General features: G+C 62.1%; 4 protein-coding genes across 12 annotated transcripts; 1 reads left to right on the forward strand and 3 right to left on the reverse strand.

The window, feature by feature from the left end:
• The first annotated feature begins 4,146 nt into the window (after positions 1 to 4,146).
• PPP1R14B (protein phosphatase 1 regulatory inhibitor subunit 14B) lies at positions 4,147 to 6,673 on the forward strand. The gene is given in 6 exon segments (XM_025446018.3): positions 4,147 to 4,354; positions 4,357 to 4,460; positions 4,462 to 4,746; positions 5,808 to 5,891; positions 6,209 to 6,241; positions 6,338 to 6,673. Coding segments are annotated over 6 exon segments (609 nt in total). The 5' UTR covers positions 4,147 to 4,320; the 3' UTR covers positions 6,407 to 6,673.
• Positions 6,674 to 7,062: 389 nt separating this feature from the next.
• On the reverse strand, positions 7,063 to 9,929 carry FKBP2 (FKBP prolyl isomerase 2). Of its 8 annotated transcripts, none has more exons than XM_025446011.3 (6): positions 9,763 to 9,929; positions 8,342 to 8,510; positions 7,896 to 8,008; positions 7,728 to 7,774; positions 7,333 to 7,368; positions 7,063 to 7,247 (listed from the first exon to the last, which is right to left on the reverse strand). In XM_025446011.3, the coding sequence occupies exons 1-6, from the start codon at positions 9,819 to 9,821 to the stop codon at positions 7,186 to 7,188; spliced, it is 486 nt and encodes a 161-aa protein (XP_025301796.1). In that variant the 5' UTR covers positions 9,822 to 9,929; the 3' UTR covers positions 7,063 to 7,185. The 8 variants fall into 8 exon arrangements, with proteins under 8 accessions (XP_025301796.1, XP_025301798.1, XP_025301797.1 ...); XM_025446013.3 differs by lacking the exon at positions 9,763 to 9,929 and adding an exon at positions 9,377 to 9,511; XM_025446012.3 differs by lacking the exon at positions 9,763 to 9,929 and adding an exon at positions 9,250 to 9,390.
• Positions 8,817 to 9,756, reverse strand: LOC118351373 (translation initiation factor IF-2). The gene has a single exon (XM_035701719.2). The coding sequence runs from the start codon at positions 9,614 to 9,616 to the stop codon at positions 8,834 to 8,836; it is 783 nt and encodes a 260-aa protein (XP_035557612.2). The 5' UTR covers positions 9,617 to 9,756; the 3' UTR covers positions 8,817 to 8,833.
• Positions 9,930 to 11,685: 1,756 nt separating the features above from the next.
• VEGFB (vascular endothelial growth factor B) lies at positions 11,686 to 14,912 on the reverse strand. 2 transcript variants are annotated; one of them, XM_025446010.3, is made up of 7 exons: positions 14,761 to 14,909; positions 14,175 to 14,217; positions 13,677 to 13,873; positions 13,411 to 13,484; positions 13,182 to 13,217; positions 12,725 to 12,859; positions 11,686 to 12,118 (listed from the first exon to the last, which is right to left on the reverse strand). In XM_025446010.3, exons 1-7 carry the CDS (start codon positions 14,818 to 14,820, stop codon positions 12,097 to 12,099), a joined length of 567 nt encoding a protein of 188 aa, XP_025301795.1. In that variant the 5' UTR covers positions 14,821 to 14,909; the 3' UTR covers positions 11,686 to 12,096. The 2 variants fall into 2 exon arrangements, with proteins under 2 accessions (XP_025301795.1, XP_025301794.1); XM_025446009.3 differs by having other exon boundaries at positions 12,104 to 12,118; positions 12,725 to 12,960; positions 14,761 to 14,912.
• Positions 14,913 to 15,267: the final 355 nt, after the last annotated feature.

Consider the following 15,267-nt stretch of genomic DNA (forward strand, 5'->3'; position numbering starts at 1 on the left):
TTGTTCTGCAGACCCCCGTGACGGAGCCGGTCTCTATGGGACTTCCTACTGAACATAGGGAAGGAGACAACTGCTCGTTTGCCCAGAGGGTTCAGGAGCCTGGCGGGTGTCCTCGAACAAGGGGGGGGGGGGGGTTGAGGAGAGGCTCTGCGGTCGCTGGCCTACAGCAGGTGCCCTGAAATCTGCGCTCCAGGGAGGGAGGAGGGAAGGCGCATGGGCACTGGAATGGGTGGGGGCTGCAGCCCCTCCCGTAGGGCTTGGCTGGGGGGGTCCTGCCTGAGGGCCCCTGTGGGAGCCCCCCCAATACAGAGGCAGTAGCAGCAGTAGGTTTAAAGTAGAACTCATCCAGAGGGGCCAGCCAAGTCACCTAGAAACCCAGAAAGAGACTGGAGCTGGTTCTGGGGGAGGAGGGGTCAGCCAAGAAGGAGCCAGCCCTGCAGGCCCCTTCGCCCCAAGCTCTCAGGCCCCTAAGGGGAGCCCTGCCTGGCACTGGCCATCCTCAAAATCCCCACCTTGTTGGATGCCAACTCTAACCTAAGGAGTCTCTTGCCTTTGGCAGAGGCCCAGTGGGGTGGGATTTTTATATCTACTTGAGGCCCAGATAGGGGAAAGGACTTGCCCAAGGTCACACAACTTTGTAAGACGATTTTAGCCCTCTGACTTGAAGGCTGGCTCATCCTGCCTCCACACCTTGCCCTTGAAGAGACAAAGAAAGGGGGACAAGACTTGTGATCCTCTTGTCCTCTCTTACAAGAACAGCAGAGCCATACCCTTCAGAGATCCAGAGACCACCAAGTCTCAGTGGGCAGAGCCATGCAGGGTGGAGAGTGGCCTCTACCCCCACAGGCTTGGGTTCAAGTCTACCACCAGCACCGAGCCCCTCTGTGCCTCAGTCACCTTGTCCAGAAGCTGGAGGTTGTCAGAGCATAAAATAAGCAAAGGGGTGCATAACCCTTATCTGCAGGCAGCTGGCCATCTGAGGAGTTGAGGAGTGGCTAGCTGACTGGGGGGGGGGGGTGGCATCAGGAGGAAGAGAGAAGGGCACAGACCAGCTCTGGGGCAGGGGGCCTGCCAGCCAGTGCCAGGGCTAGCAGGGCCAGAGCCAGGGTTCTGGGTCTTGGACAGGGAGACTTCATAGAAATGCTAGGCAGCAGTTCCTTGGAAAACAGGATGGGAGCCTGTTTCCTGAGCCTGAGCCTCTCCCTCTCTGCACCCCCCCCCCCAATGTCTCCCGAGACCAGGGTAGCCCCCATTAAAGGGCTCCTTCCTCCTTGGACACTTTCTTCCAGTCTTGGTAATGGTAATAGGGTTTCTCAGCAAGCAGTAATGGTGGAAGGAAGGCAGCCTTTCTGCCTGTACCCTTGATTAAAGGAGCGGTCCTGGCCCCGGGGACCCTCCATCTCCGGGGCTTCTGCTTCAAAGAGGTGCTGAAAGCAACCTTAGCTGCACTCTGGTAGAGAGGGGGCTGGGACTTCAGGTGGGGTGGGGCTAGGGAGGCCACAGTCTGAGCCTGGCAGGATGAGGAGCGGCAGCCGCATACTCCAGTCCCAGGAGGGTTTAGGCAGAAGAGCAAGGGCTGGCATGTGGGCCCTCAGCACTGAGCTCTCAGCCCTTAGCCACCAGAGATTGGAAGAATCAGCCTCCTTGAAGAGGCCTGGAGCAGGTAAGTGACTTGCTCATGGCCTCTCAACATGCTGGGCAGAGCTAGGATTTGAACCCAATTGTTCCACTCAGATTCTGTGCAGGGCAGCCTAGCCTCCAACAAGGCTGGAGGCCAGCATGACCATCTGTGCTGTTCTCAGGGTGGGTGGCCATGGGAAGGGACTGTACAGGCAGTGGGGCAGTGGGGATAGCATAGAATATTGAAAGAGAGAGAGTCAGGAAGAACATCCCCAGCTCCTTCCCACCCTGCCCAGAGAACTCCCAGGGGTGCCCTAATATTTGGAGATCAGGAGGCTTTCCTTCACACTAGCTCTCATGGCAGGAGGAATAGGAAAGTCATCACTAGAGGTCACAGCATCTAGGAGGCAGGGCTGGGGCTAGTACCCAGATCTTTATGGCCTGTAAGCACCAATCCCATACCAGGTTATGGTATACATATCTCCCCTCAACTACTGAGCAGCCCTAAGGCCCAAATCAATGCTGAAGTTCAGATACAGCAGACCTGCCCTGGTGGGGTGAGGTGCATGTGGGTGTGGTTGGGAATTTGGACTTGGGCAAATTGCTCCTCCTACAGGCCAGGGATGGGGCTCCTGGTGGAAAGAATGGTCCTGCCTAATCTGCCAGAGCAAGGGTCAGCCCTCCACAGACTCCCCAGGCTGGCTGAGGGGAGGATAAGTCCAGGAGCAGGGCTGGGGAGGGAGGAGGCCTGAGCCCCCCTCTACCTGCCCCGGAATGAGCCCTGAGAGCCTACCCCCAACCCAGAAGCCCACCTTGCCACTCCTGTACACATACCATTCCCAGCTTCTGCACTCATTGTCTCTCTTTCCCAGCTACAGAGTAAGCTCAAAGTTCTGGGTTTGAGTTTGGCTACCACGCGAGCTGTGTGACTCTGGGCCAGTCAGCCTCTCTCTGAACCCTACCTGCAGTGGGCTTATCTGGCATCCAGAGAGAAGGTATCTGTGAGAGTCTGGGACAGAAACACTTATCACCTCTCAGATCCTGAGACCCAGTCTGGGACTGCGGAGGGCGAACCTGCCACCCATGGGAAGCATCTCAGAGGAGCTGCACCCCCTTGTTGGGTGCTATATAAGCATGAGGGATGGGGGTGAGTAGAGACTTTAAGTGTCAGGGGGCCTGGGTTTGCAAGCTGAGCTCCAGCTCTAGCTGTGGGACTCGACCTCTGATACTGTCATCGGCCCTTCCACGTATTTCTCTTTGGCTCTTTGCCTCAAGTTTCTCAGGAAATGCTAGGCACAGAGGAAGCCATTCATTCTTTCATTCAGTCACGTGTTCAGCCAACAGTTACAAGTCTGACACCCGTGCTGGGAGTTCAGCAAGAATAGGGTCATTTGCTCCTTACACGGGGATCTGAAGCCCAGCTGGTCCCTCCACGTTGGGCATCAGCATTAAGCAAGGGCCACCCAGGGCTCGGCCGCATGGGACTCACAGTCTAGGAGTGGGAGACAGAAATCACATGAAGGCGAGAGACCGTTCAGAGATACGGAAGCTCCCATGGGGTGCAGTAATGGAATGCCCCTCTACTGGAGAGAGGTGGGCCCGGTAAGGTGCCTGTGAGATCTGAAGGACAGAAGACGCTGCAGGGCCACGATCTGTGGAAGAGCCAGTGAAGCGGGCCTCACACTGGATCCGACTGTATTGGAACCGACTCGAGGAACGCTTTTTATGGGTCAGCTGTTATCATCATCTTTACTATCAAGGGTACCCGCTCCCGCATGTCCCAGCTCTTTACTCCTGAGATCCCTCTGTACACAGAGACGTTGCGGGGAGGGGCGGGAGGGGGGCGAAGGCCGCGCCCGGCCGCGCCCTATGGAAGCCAGCCGAACGAGGGCGCCCCAAACGAGTTCTGCGCTTCCCCGCCCTGGCTCCGTTGAGGGGGAGGGGCGGCCAGGCTCGGCCGGACCTCAAGAACTACATTTCCCATAATCCCATTCCTCGCCGCCATCTTGGCCGGTGGGCGGTGGCAGTGGCAGTCTAGGGTCTAGCCCTGCTGGCGGTCGAGCCGGTTCCGCTCACCCCTAACCTGGGCCTCCACCATAGGGGGAGCGTGCCCGTGCCCAGTAGGGCGTCCGCGGACCTGGGCAGCTCCTGCCCGCTTCTCCACCGCTCCACCCTGGGGAGCCTGGTCCACGTGTCGGTGCACGCGGAGAAGGCTGCTTGCCCTCCTCTGGCCGGGAACCGGAGGACCCCGACGTCGAGGGCGCCAGTGTTTCCTCTCCAGACCCCCGCCCTGCGCGTACTACTCACTCCCTTCTATTCCCAGATGACCCCTGTTTTTCGTCAGTGAGGACATTACACTAGGGTCCCGGGGGGAGACCGAACCCCGGGATTCGGGCGCCTAGAATGCCAGGGCTTGAGCAGATCGGTTACAAGGGCTTGCAGGCCACCAGGCCCAAGCCCCTGACAACTAGACCCTCCCCGAGCCCCTGCCCGGGGGCGGGGTGGGAGTGAGGGGCCCGGAGCGGGACTGGCCCTTTAAGGGGGTGTGGTCGGGGGGCGGAGGAAGAGAGCGAGACAGAGAAAGCGGCTTCGGCGGCGGCGGCGGCGGCGGCGGCTCGGGCGGCGGCCGCGGGGGACAAAGGGCGGGCGGATCGGCGGGGAGGGGGCGGGGCGCGGCCAGGCCAGGCCCGGGGGCTCCGCATGCTGCAGCTGCCCCCGGGCGCCCCCGCCGCCGCCCTCGCCGCGGAGCCGCGCGGAGCCGAGCCCGCGAGCTAACCCGAGCCAGCGGCCCGGAGCCAGCCGGCGGGCGTCCGGGAGGCGGCGGCGCAGGGAGGGGCCCGAGGCGCGCACGTGGCCCCGGCGGCCGCCATGGCGGACAGCGGCCCCGCGGGGGGCGCGGCGTTAGCGGCCCCCGCCCCAGGGCCGGGCAGCAGTGGCCCGGGGCCCCGCGTCTACTTTCAGAGCCCCCCTGGGGCTGCAGGCGAGGGCCCAGGCGGTGCGGACGACGAGGGCCCGGTGAGGCGCCAAGGGAAGGTCACGGTCAAGTACGACCGCAAAGAGCTACGGAAGCGCCTCAACCTGGAGGAGTGGATCCTGGAGCAGCTCACTCGCCTCTATGACTGCCAGGTGTGTCCCCTGCTCTGCGCCGACACCCTAAAGTCGTCCCCTAGTCGGGCTGCTTGGGGGCCCCACCTTGCGCCTGCCTGTCACCCGGAGTCAATGGGCGCTCGGCTTCCGCGTGCTCCCCTCCCTTTCTGTACTCCCCGCCCCCAGTGTGTGCTCTTTCTTGTCTGACCTTAAGTCACTCCTATCTTCTCCCTCCTGACTCCCTCATGTCACTATTCTGGCCAAGCTTGGGGTCCTCTAGAGGCCTGGAGGGATAGCCTGGGCCATGGGCAGGAGGCAGGAGGCTAGCCTGAGCCGGTTAAAAGGCGCAAGACTGGTTGGACTGTAAAGGGTCAGGGCTGTTCTCATGGGCCGGCCTGCAGCTCTCCATTTTGGTGTAGGGGCACGCTTGCCGCCCTCTGAGCTCCGGCTCTCCACCCCATGACTCCGTCCTTGCTCAAATGGTGACTCAGGCCCCGGGGGGCAGGGCGGAGGAGTGGGCTTGCCCCGTGCTGCCTCCCCTAGACTAGCCCTGGAATGCAGCTGGCTCCAGACTGGATGGCCGCTTCCTGAGGGAGGAGGGGTGGCAGGCACCCCCTCCCTCAGGAAAGCATGGGCTCTTTGTTTCCCCCTTACCAGGCCTGGGTCCTTCCCACTGACCTTTCACCCTTTACTTCCTCCCCACTCCTGGGAAGCTGTGACAGGTGTTTGGGGGAGGGGGAGGGGCTGTGAGGAGTTGAGACAGCTGGCCCCACCTGTGCGCTGGCTGAAAGGGGGCCCGGGAAGTTGGGCAATACATCTGCCGGGTTCTCAGCCCAGGGTCCCCCAGCCCTAGCTGTCTGGCCCTGTCTGGCGCCCATGGTGCCCAACTGGCAGGGACAGGAAGCTCCCCCCTCATTGGGCATTTTGCCTTGGCACAAGCCTGATCTGTTTTCTTCCTCGGACAGCTGCCGTTGTCTGCTGGGCTAAGAAGGCTGGCTTATCCTGCGGTGGGGCAGAGGCCTCAGCCGCAGCCCCTCTCACACTGTCTCCCAACTCAGGTCCTTGTCTCTCCCTCCTCCCCCACCCTTACCCCACCCCAGGAAGAAGAGATCCCAGAGTTAGAGATTGATGTAGATGAACTCCTGGACATGGAAAGTGATGATACCCGGGCCGCCAGGGTCAAGGTGAGACAGCCTGGGAGACAGCTGGGCTGGGGGATCAGGGAAGAGAGGGCTTCCTGGAGGCACCACCCGTGGGTAAGCAAGGCTCTAGATTTCAGCCTTCTTTGCTTTAGTCATTCAGCGTAGTGATGTTGCGCCTCGGCTTCTGCCTCTGTCAAATGAGGCTGATGGTGCCTGCCTAGCGGTTGAGTGGCTGTGGCATCGCCTGTGCCTGGGGGTGTCCCCATCCCTCCGAGGTGGGTACGGGTAAACTTGAGGCCCCTGTTCCTCAGAACTCACAGCTATACTTCTCTCCCCACCCCCACCCCATGCCCTACTAGGAGCTGCTGGTTGACTGTTACAAACCCACTGAGGTGAGTTGAGTGGTTTCCCCAGAGGCTGGGGTGAAAGGAGCCTGGGTTTCTGTCATCTTGGGGTCTGGTCTCCCTAATGTTCTCCCTTCTGTTCAGGCCTTCATCTCTGGCCTGCTGGACAAGATACGGGGCATGCAGAAGCTGAGCACACCCCAGAAGAAATAGGGTCCTCGATCCAGGTGAATGGTGGCTCCCACAGGACAATCGCTGCTCCCCGACCTCGTAGCAACAGCAATACCAGGGTGCCCTGCGGCCAGGCCTGGTGCCATGAGCAGGGCTCCCCGTGCCCCTGGCTCAGGGGCCTCATCCCTGCCCCCTCAGTTTTCCATTTTTGGGGTTTTTTATTGTTATTAAACTGATGGGACTTTTTGTGTTTTTATATTGACTCTGCGGCGCGGCCCTTTAATAAAACTAGGATATGCCTTTGGTGCAGTTTCCGACTCAGCTGGTCTCTTTTAGGGGGGACACACCGCTATACCACTGCTGCCAGCTCAACTTCTTCCCAGGTGACCACAGGCCTTCCTGAGGGCCTTGTAACCATGGTGATAGCTCAGTGCTGGCTCCCAGACCCAGAGCTGGAAGTGGCTGGGGAACTGGGGGAAGTAGTGGTGGTATTGGTAGGCAGGAACATGCCTTTTCCTCTGGGCCAGGGCCACCATGCCACTTAGGGCCTGTCCATCATGATCCCCATACCACCGAGCCTACACCCAAGGTTCTCTGTGGCCAAGAAAGGAGAGAGATGGCTGGTGCCAAGGGAGAGGGCAGGCTGAAGCTGTGGGTTCTAAGTCCTGGGGCCCACAAACAAACACAGGCTCACTTCATGGGCTTTCAGGGCTTTTTGTTTTTTTTGTTTGTTTGTTCTGTTTTTTTGTTTTTGTTTTTTTTTTTTTTAAACAGTCTGGTCCCTGATGTGGGGGCCTCTCCGCTGCCCCTCCCCAGTTTGGCTACAGTTCTGAACGTCGCTCGATTTTGAGCAGCTCCACCTCAAACACGAGGGTTGCACCACCTGCAGGGGAGAGGAGGGAACAGAATGAGAACCAGGACCACAGGGAGACAAGATGGGCAGGACACGGGGCAGGAAGGTATATTACCTGGAATCTTTGGGGGAGCTCCCCGCTCTCCATACCCTGTCAGAGATGGACAAAGAAACTGAGCTGTCGCTGGGCAAAGGAGAGAGGTGTTCTGCAGACATCCAGGCTGAAGCCAGGCCTCTGCCCATCTCAACAAGATAGCCAGAAATGGAGAAGGTGTAATGGAGACGGGAAGGGGCTACAAAAGGTCTGGCAGAGGACAGAGGTGGGCATCAGAACCAAGTGCCCCAAGGGTCTTGTTCTGTTCTCACTGCTGGACGTAGCTAGACTTGGAAGAAGCCTGAGCCATAATGAATAGATGGGGTGAAAACCAATGCAGAGGCTAAACCAGCCTTTACTCTTCCCCAGAAGCACACCCCAAACTCCCGTATCCAGGCTCAGGAAGGGCCTCTTACCCAACTCTGATGGAATCACCAGCTTCCGTTTTTCTCCCTCACACATCCTGCAGGACAACACATGTTCAGCACATGGCAAGCACCCAGGCTCCCTGCTCCTCCCCGATCCCTGGGGCTTGCCTCCCATAATCAACCTCCTTGACCGCAGCCGTGGCCCCCTTGACTCACCCCAGCAGCCCCTGGTCCCAGCCCTTGATGACCTGGCCTGTGCCCAGGGAGAAGACAAAGGGCTGGTTCTGGGGCAGGCTGCTGTCAAATTCTGTCCCATCTTCCAGCTTCCCCTGTGGGACCATGGGAAGACCAGTGAAGAGGAGGGTTCACTCTGACATACCTTCCCACCCAGCTGCTCTCCCCAAGCTGGCTCCCCCATGGCAGCCACAGCCCTAGAAGGGGACACAGAGCCCTGGGCAGCTCATAGTATACTGTCACTGCTTGCTGGTGCCAACCTGGGGGGTCAGACAGCGAACAGCAGGGTAGAATTATGGAAACTAGCATAAAAGGGACAGGGGACTTGCCCAAGATCACCCACCTTGTTGGCTGAGGAATCCGGCTTCCAAGTCTTCTCAGGTCCCTAGAAGCCCCACCCACCCCAAATGCTCCACTTCCTCACCCACCGTGTAGTGCATGTGCAGGACGTCACCCTTGCGCGATTTGATGGGACAGTGGTCTACCCGCTTCTTGACCCCGATCTGCAGCTTCCGTTTGCCCTCGGCCCCCGCAGCAGTGGCCAGGGCGCTCAGGCAGATGGACAGTACTGTCAGAACCCAGCTCAGCCTCATGTCTCTGCGGGAAGAGACCCCGATCGACCGACCAACCGACCGGGGAAGGGGGGGGGGAGGAGGGGACGGGGAGGGCATGGAATAGGGGCAGGTACAAGGAGGTTCCACCCCCACCGTACCTTGCCTGCCCCTGGGGGATTCCCTTGTCCCAGGTCACCGCCCCCTCCCCCGGGCTCCGCGGCCACACTTACCAGTCCAGTGAGAAGGGGGCTTGCCCGAGGACCCCAGCAGCGGGGGGAGGGGGTCAGGGGAGGCCACAGCAGCCAGGGCCCCGCCCCTTTGCTCACCCCCAGCCCTCCCTTCCCTCCCGGTCCCCATCTCCGCTCTTCAGTTCCCACCCGCCCCTTTACGCAAAGTCCAAACCCTATCTGGCTGTCCAGCAGTTGTCTCGACCGGGCGACCCCATTCACGCCACACCCAGTTGCCCCCTGCCCAGCACACCCACACCTCTGCGGTCGCTGCAGGGGGCCTGCCCCGAGGGACCCACACATCGCCGCTGGGTGGCTCCGGGGAGCCCCGATCTTCCGGAGGCACCCCCCAGGCGGGGCCTGCGCCTCCGCCCGGGGCGCCGCCCCAGCTCTGAGCCCTCGGGGGCCTGCGGGGTACCCAGACTGGCCCCGTGTCGGGTGGCCGCCGAGCACGCTCCACCCACACCACCTCTCCCGGGGGAGTTCTCGGCCTACCGCGTCCCCAGGCCCGGCCCCCGCGGAGACCGCCCCCGCGTGGACGCCCCGGGCCATTACCTGGGCCTACACCTTCACTTGACTCCTTGACCCCACCCTGCAAGGGACGTAATTCCGCCCCCTGCGCTGGAGCCCCGCCCTCGAGAGAACCAGGCCCCTTTTCCTGCACGGTAGCCACGCCACTCACCGGCTGAAGGCCCGCCCCCAGCGCCTGGGCTCCGTCCCCTTCGGTCTCCGAACCCGAGGCTCCGCCTTCCGCCTGTTCCAGCTCCTCCTCCAGGGGCCAGACTCCGCCCCCCACCTGTCCTAGGTCCGCCCCCCGCCCCGGAGCTCCGCCTCCCCCTGGCACCAGCTCAGAGGTTCCACGTCCCGCCCCGACTCCCGGGGCTCCGCCCCGTGCAGCGTGAAAACCCTCCCCCTGCGGCATCCCCAGACAGCTCCGACCCCAACCCCCAGTTTCCTCCTAACCTATCCCTCGTTGACACTCGGAGCCCCGCCCGCTCCTGCCCGGCCTGATCCAGCCTGGCCCTTGCGCCCCGGCTCCCCCCAGCCCGGGCTGTGGCCCCCGCTCACCTCCTCGCCGCGCCCCCGGAGTCAACCCCAGTCGTGCGGCCGCCTCTGCGCAGGCGCATCAGCGTCGCTACCAGGCCGGGCCACGCCGCCCGCCCTCATTGGACTGCGCAAAACCCGCTGCCACCCGCCCGCTGCGGCGGCCTTGCCCCCAGCCCCGCCCCCGCGCCAAGTGACGGCGCGCTACTTCCGGCGGCGCGGTCGTCGGTGAAGTTAGGTGAAAGTGACTTCCTAAAGAGCCTCCGGCACTTCCGGTCGAGGTGAGGGTAAGGTCAGGCGGACGCAGGCTCCCGGAAGGGGTCTGGGGACGCCATTTTATTCCGTCCCCTGGCTACCACAGCGCTCCCGCTTGCCCCCGGGCCTCCCCGGGCTCCAGGCTTCAGACTTGGCTTTGAACGTGGGGTCTGCCGTGCGTTGACTGGCAGCGTGACCTCGAGCGAGCGGCCGGGCCTGGTAGGATCTGGAGTCCCTGTGCTGGCAGGGCCGTGGAGGGACGGACTGCTGCCACCATGTGCTCCGGCGGGCTCTGGCCCACAGCTAACGCTCTGCCTTCGGCCTGGCCAACGTCCGGGCCCGCCTCGACCCGACGCACGCGGACCACGGAGCCATGGCGGTGGTGCTGTGGCCGGGCCCTTCCCCACCCCGACAGCCGTGCTCAGGTGCCCCGACATCTCTCCACTGAAGGAATGAACCTGTAGTCGCGAGGCGACCAAACCTAAGCAGTGTTAGAGACCCCAGACTTGAGGGCACATCCCCGGTCCCTCAGCCTTGCTGGGCCTGGGAAAGGAAGATAATCAGCAGCGCTGACCGGAGAATTGAGGACTAAGCAAGGGGCGCATATGGAGCGCTGTGCTTGTCCAGCACCAAGTGGGCAAGGGAAGTGGCAGCTCTAGAGTCCCCAGCCCTCATCTGTCTCACTTTGGTCGCGCTACAGCATTTCCAGTGACGGCATAGCTGAGAATAGTGGTTTGAGAAGTAGTGACCACTATCAGGAATTGTCTTCTGGTCTAACCCCACTCCTGCCTTGGGTCCAGCAAGATCCCGGCCATGCCCTCCAATCTCACACCTCAGAGAAGGCTTCCATTAGGGTAGCCACTCCGGGCTAACCTGTAACCCTGAATGTCCTGTCTCAGCAAGGCCAACCGCTGGTAGCCGAGGTTGGCCTTTGGTCGGCCCCTCACAGCTCCACCCCAGGGACACTGGAAGCTGCAGGCGCTCGGCTTCGGCTGGGTCAGACAAAAGTCAGGACAGTCCCAAGCAGGAGCTGCTGAGGGGAGCCCAAGGCAAAGGGGCCGAGAAAGGTGGAGAAAAACGTGTGGTTGGAGGTGAGGAGGCCTATCTCCCAAGGCAAGCCCACCAGCCACAGCCCTTTTGTACTTCCCTTCCAGGGATGTGGGGACAGGGCAGGTGTGTGGCTTTAGAGTTAAGCTATATGAAGTAGCTTACATGCAGAGTGCTGCCCGGCAGAGAAGAGGGGTTTTTCTATCAAGTGAAGACATACTCGGACTTTCTTGAAGTCCCAAGGCCGGGGCCATAGCAATCATCCGTTCCCTCCATGTGCCCATGTGGAAGGTGAAGCTCAGAGAGGGGCCAGTGACAACCAAGATGATTCAGCAGATCCGGGTCCCACCTTGAGCTCACTGGCCAGAGCAGGCCATCTCCTTCCAGAAAGGAGCCTTTGTGATGGCAAGGGGCAGAGCGCCCCCCCCCCCCCCCGCCCCCAAGGGCCTAGATGTGACAGCAGGACCATGAAGAATACACAACTCTGGCTCAGTCTTGTGACCTGCTGGGGGACCTTGGGCCTCATTTCCTCCATCTGCACAATGAGGGAGTAAAACCGGCTCTAAGTCTGGGAGGCAGTGTGATGCAGAATGCCTGGATCACCCAGCCTGGACAGTGACAAACAGTGACACAGGCAGGGACAGCTCCTTCCATCTCTCTTTATCAGGGTTGGGGGTCACAGTTCTCACACCGAAGCCCAATTCCCAGTATTTGCAGAGGATCAGTGTCTTAGTGAGGGGACAGAGGAGCCAGCTGTAAGATCTCACTTGCACATGGTGGTTGAACACTGAGACGGTACCCCTTCTTTTCAGAGTTAGTCTGTGACCCCTGGTGCCACCTACACATGTTCCCAGCCAGCTGCCCACCCTGTCAGTTGGCAGCCTTGGAGAGACCCGGGACAGCTAGAAAGTCCTCCGAGAGGCCCAGGTCCTGGAGCAGCTTCTGCCCATGCCGAGGTCTTGGGACTAGGCTATTCTCAACATGTTGCCCCCAGTACCCCCTCTGTGGGGGTGGCTTGTGAGGCTAGTGGCCCTGCTGAGTCTGAAAAGCAACGTGTCACCTTCGCAGCTTCCGGCACCTGAGGAAGGGAAGGAAGAGATCTGTTCATGCAGGCATAGTTCAGCCCCTACTCCTGGCAATTCACTCCTTTGTTACCTTCTATGAACCCCCATTCTCTCCTAACGCACCTGGCGAGCGCCAGCTGGCCTGGCCCACATAACGCCACTTCGGGGCCTCACTGTGGAAGGGAGGAGTGGTGAGAAGCACCTCAGAGAAGGTGGACAAGGATTCCACTGTGTCCCCTGGCCTCTCACAGAGCCCACAAGGTGGGACAAATGTCTCCTACAGGGGCTTTTAGGAAGGCCCAGAGCTTCCAAAATTGGAGAGCCATGGCTCTCATCTTTACCACAGGCAGATGTTCCCATCAGAGCATCTGTGACCTCTTGGAGACCATTTCGGGTGCCCCTGACCTCAGCCCTTGACCTCCTCTGCTGGCATCGCATATCTCGTGTCTGACTCACATGAGAATGTTAACTTTGTTTACACTGATCCCAGTGCCAGTGGAAGCTTGGCAAATATTTGTTCAACACATTCAGCAGCTTCCCCTTCCCTGGCAGGCTCATCTCTGGACCCGCTCCAGAGGCCCTGATGCCTTCCCCAGCAAATGCTGCCCTCAGCTCCTCACCTGCAGGTGTCTGGGTTGAGCTCTAGGCCCCGCCCTTGGCAACGGAGGAAGCTGCGGCGTTGGCAGCGGCAGCGGCAGGTCCTGGGGTCAGGGCGCTGGCGGCGCTGGGTGCAGCGTGGGCAGAGGGGCCTGGGGCTGGAGTGGGATGGGTGATGTCAGCTGGGGAGGGTGCTCCGGGGGCAGAGTCCCAGCCCGGAATGGAGCGGGGCTGGGGGCGGTGGTGGGGAGTGGAAGCCCTAGGAGGAGAAGCAACATGTCTGGGGTGGGAAAGAAAAGCCTTCCCAGGAGCTGGGGTTGGGTCAGAGCACACAGACTCGGGGAGCAGAGGAAAAGAGAGGTAGACTCGGTGGGAGGAGAAAGGGGTTGGGACTGCACCCCCCTGCCCCGTCCACAGGTTACATCCTGGCTGCTGGGCCTGGGTTCCAACCCCATCTCAGTAAGAGCCCAAGAGACTCACCTGTCTGGCTTCAGAGCACTCTCTCTCTTTTTTGGTCTGAAAAGTAAGAGGGAGGGACAGAAACGAGGAAGAGGATCAGAAAAGCCGAGCATCCTACTCTCTTAGCCCAGATCCCAGGCCTACCCCAAGTTCGAGTCTTGGAGATCTGGTCCCCACCGTGGTGTACCACTATGCCCGGCACCCCCCGAGCCTGGTCTCTGTGAGCTCAGAAGTGGGGCCTGGCTGGCACCTGCATTCACACTGGCTGTGTTCTTCCAGGGACATCTCGCCCAGCTGACTGCTTGGGTAACGAATCATGAGGATCTGTATTCCAGAGACGGAGAAGAGACAGTGTAAGAGACAATGAGAGAGAGAGAAAACGAATGCTCCACAGGCTGGAGGGAGAACAGCTTGCCCACCAGCCAAGGTTCTGGCCATTGCCCCCACTCCCCCACCCCCACCACCCCAGAGCACTGGCATCCACCCCAGCTGGGCACACTCCCTCTGTCCTAGTACCTGCATTCGGACTTGGTGCTGCCCAGTGGGCACACACTCCAGGCCATCGTCAGGGCAGCAGCCACCGCAGCGTTGCACTGTCACGCAGCTGGGCACCAGTTGCTTGGCCACCGTGCCCATGAGCTCCACAGTCAGAGGCACTACCACCTCCCGTGGCTGGCAGGTGGCACGGGCATATACATCTATCCATGACACCACTGGGGGTAGATGCATAAGGGTTAAGTCCTCGCTGGGTTTACTGCAGCTGCTCCCCAGTTGCCCTGTCCCCTGTACCCCACAGCTGTTCTCCCTAATTCCTGTGTCACAGCCACCCTTCACTGGCCCTTTCTGCCCTCACAAGCTGCCTTCCCCTGGCCAGGAACCCAGGAACCCCACTGCCTCAACTTCCTCTTCTGTGAAATGGGCAGAATAAGAGTTTGCATCTTGGAGAGTGAATAGTCACTCATTAGACGGGCTAACCTCCTCAGGGCTGGTTAGGGTGGTTATTGTTACTATTACCTTTCTTCTGGTGGCTGAGGGCATCAGGCTGGGACACAGGGCCCTGTAGGAGAGAAGGGACCTGGACCCAAGGTGCACTCAAGGAAGGGCTAGCCCTGTCGCTGTCCCCAGGGCTCTGCCCTGGCCATCAAAGGGCTTCAACTCCTCTATGGCATTTTTCCAGATTGCTCTGCTCCTGGGGTCACTCTAGCTTTACCTGGCCTCTCCTGGCCACCTGAGACCTGCCCTGGCCACGGTGGTGGTGGTGGCGGCGCAGCAACGTCCAGTCTCCAAGCCTGGGGGCCCCCGGGGCACAGTGGGCGCCGAGCCAAGTCCTGCGGGCACCGGGCGGCTCCACCCCCCCACCCCACCCCCGTCCGAGCCCAGGGGACGGGGTGGGGCAGGGGAGTGGCCCAGGGCTGGGCTGGCGGGCCGGCGGGGAGGGACTCCTCCCGGGGGATGCCCCGGCCGGATCCTCGCCACGCCCCGGCCCGCAGCCCGACCCCGCGGGTCCCCGCGGCAGAGGCCGCGCCGCATCTCCCCACTTCCGCCAACCTTGAGAGAGGGCAAGGCGGGCGGCCCGGCGGGATGTCGGGGACGCACGTACCTGGGCGGGGGCCAGCTGCAGGAGCGCGGCGAGCAGCAGGCTGCGGAGCAGGGGGCCCATGGTGCCCGCGGGGGCCGCGCGCCGGGGGCGCCCGCATCGCCCTAGCCCGGGGGCGCGGGGGGCGGCGGCAGCCAGAGCCCCATGGCGCGGGCCCGGGCGCGGCGGGCGGGGGCCGGGGGCGGGGGGCGGCTCCTCCGCGGCCCCCTCCCGAGCCCTGAGCGCAGGCAGCGCAGCGCAGCGCAGCGGCGGCGGCCGGAGGAGCCGGGCGGGAAGGCGGCCGGTGGCGGCAGGCGACGGCGGCGGGGACGGCGGGGACGGCGGGGGCGGCGGGGGGCCGGGCCCGGGCTGGCGGGCGGGCGGCTCATGTGACCCAGACACGCGCTCCCCACCGGGCCGCGGGGCAGGGGCGGGGCGGGGGAGGGGGGGCGAGGCCGCCGCCGGGGCCCGCCCCCTCCACACACCCCCCTCCCGCCGCAGCAGGGGAAAGGGGACGCACCGCCCAGGGGG

This window comes from Canis lupus, chromosome 18 (assembly GCF_003254725.2).
Source record: "Canis lupus dingo isolate Sandy chromosome 18, ASM325472v2, whole genome shotgun sequence".
Taxonomy (NCBI): domain Eukaryota; kingdom Metazoa; phylum Chordata; class Mammalia; order Carnivora; family Canidae; genus Canis; species Canis lupus.

Coding starts and splice junctions, on each gene's coding strand:
- FKBP2 (XM_025446011.3), bottom strand. CDS start 9,821: ATGCGCCTGCGCAGAGGCGGCCGCACGACTGGGGTTGACTCCGGGGGC. Junction 8,009..8,341: donor TCCTGCACATGCACTACACG/GTGGGTGAGGAA, acceptor ATGGTCCCACAG/GGGAAGCTGGAAGATGGGAC. Junction 7,775..7,895: donor TGGGACCAGGGGCTGCTGGG/GTGAGTCAAGGG, acceptor GTTGTCCTGCAG/GATGTGTGAGGGAGAAAAAC.
- VEGFB (XM_025446009.3), bottom strand. CDS start 14,820: ATGGGCCCCCTGCTCCGCAGCCTGCTGCTCGCCGCGCTCCTGCAGCTG. Junction 14,218..14,760: donor TGCAGCTGGCCCCCGCCCAG/GTACGTGCGTCC, acceptor TCTCTCCTACAG/GGCCCTGTGTCCCAGCCTGA. Junction 12,961..13,181: donor AGTGCTCTGAAGCCAGACAG/GTGAGTCTCTTG, acceptor TTCTCCTCCTAG/GGCTTCCACTCCCCACCACC.
- LOC118351373 (XM_035701719.2), bottom strand. CDS start 9,616: ATGCCGCAGGGGGAGGGTTTTCACGCTGCACGGGGCGGAGCCCCGGGA.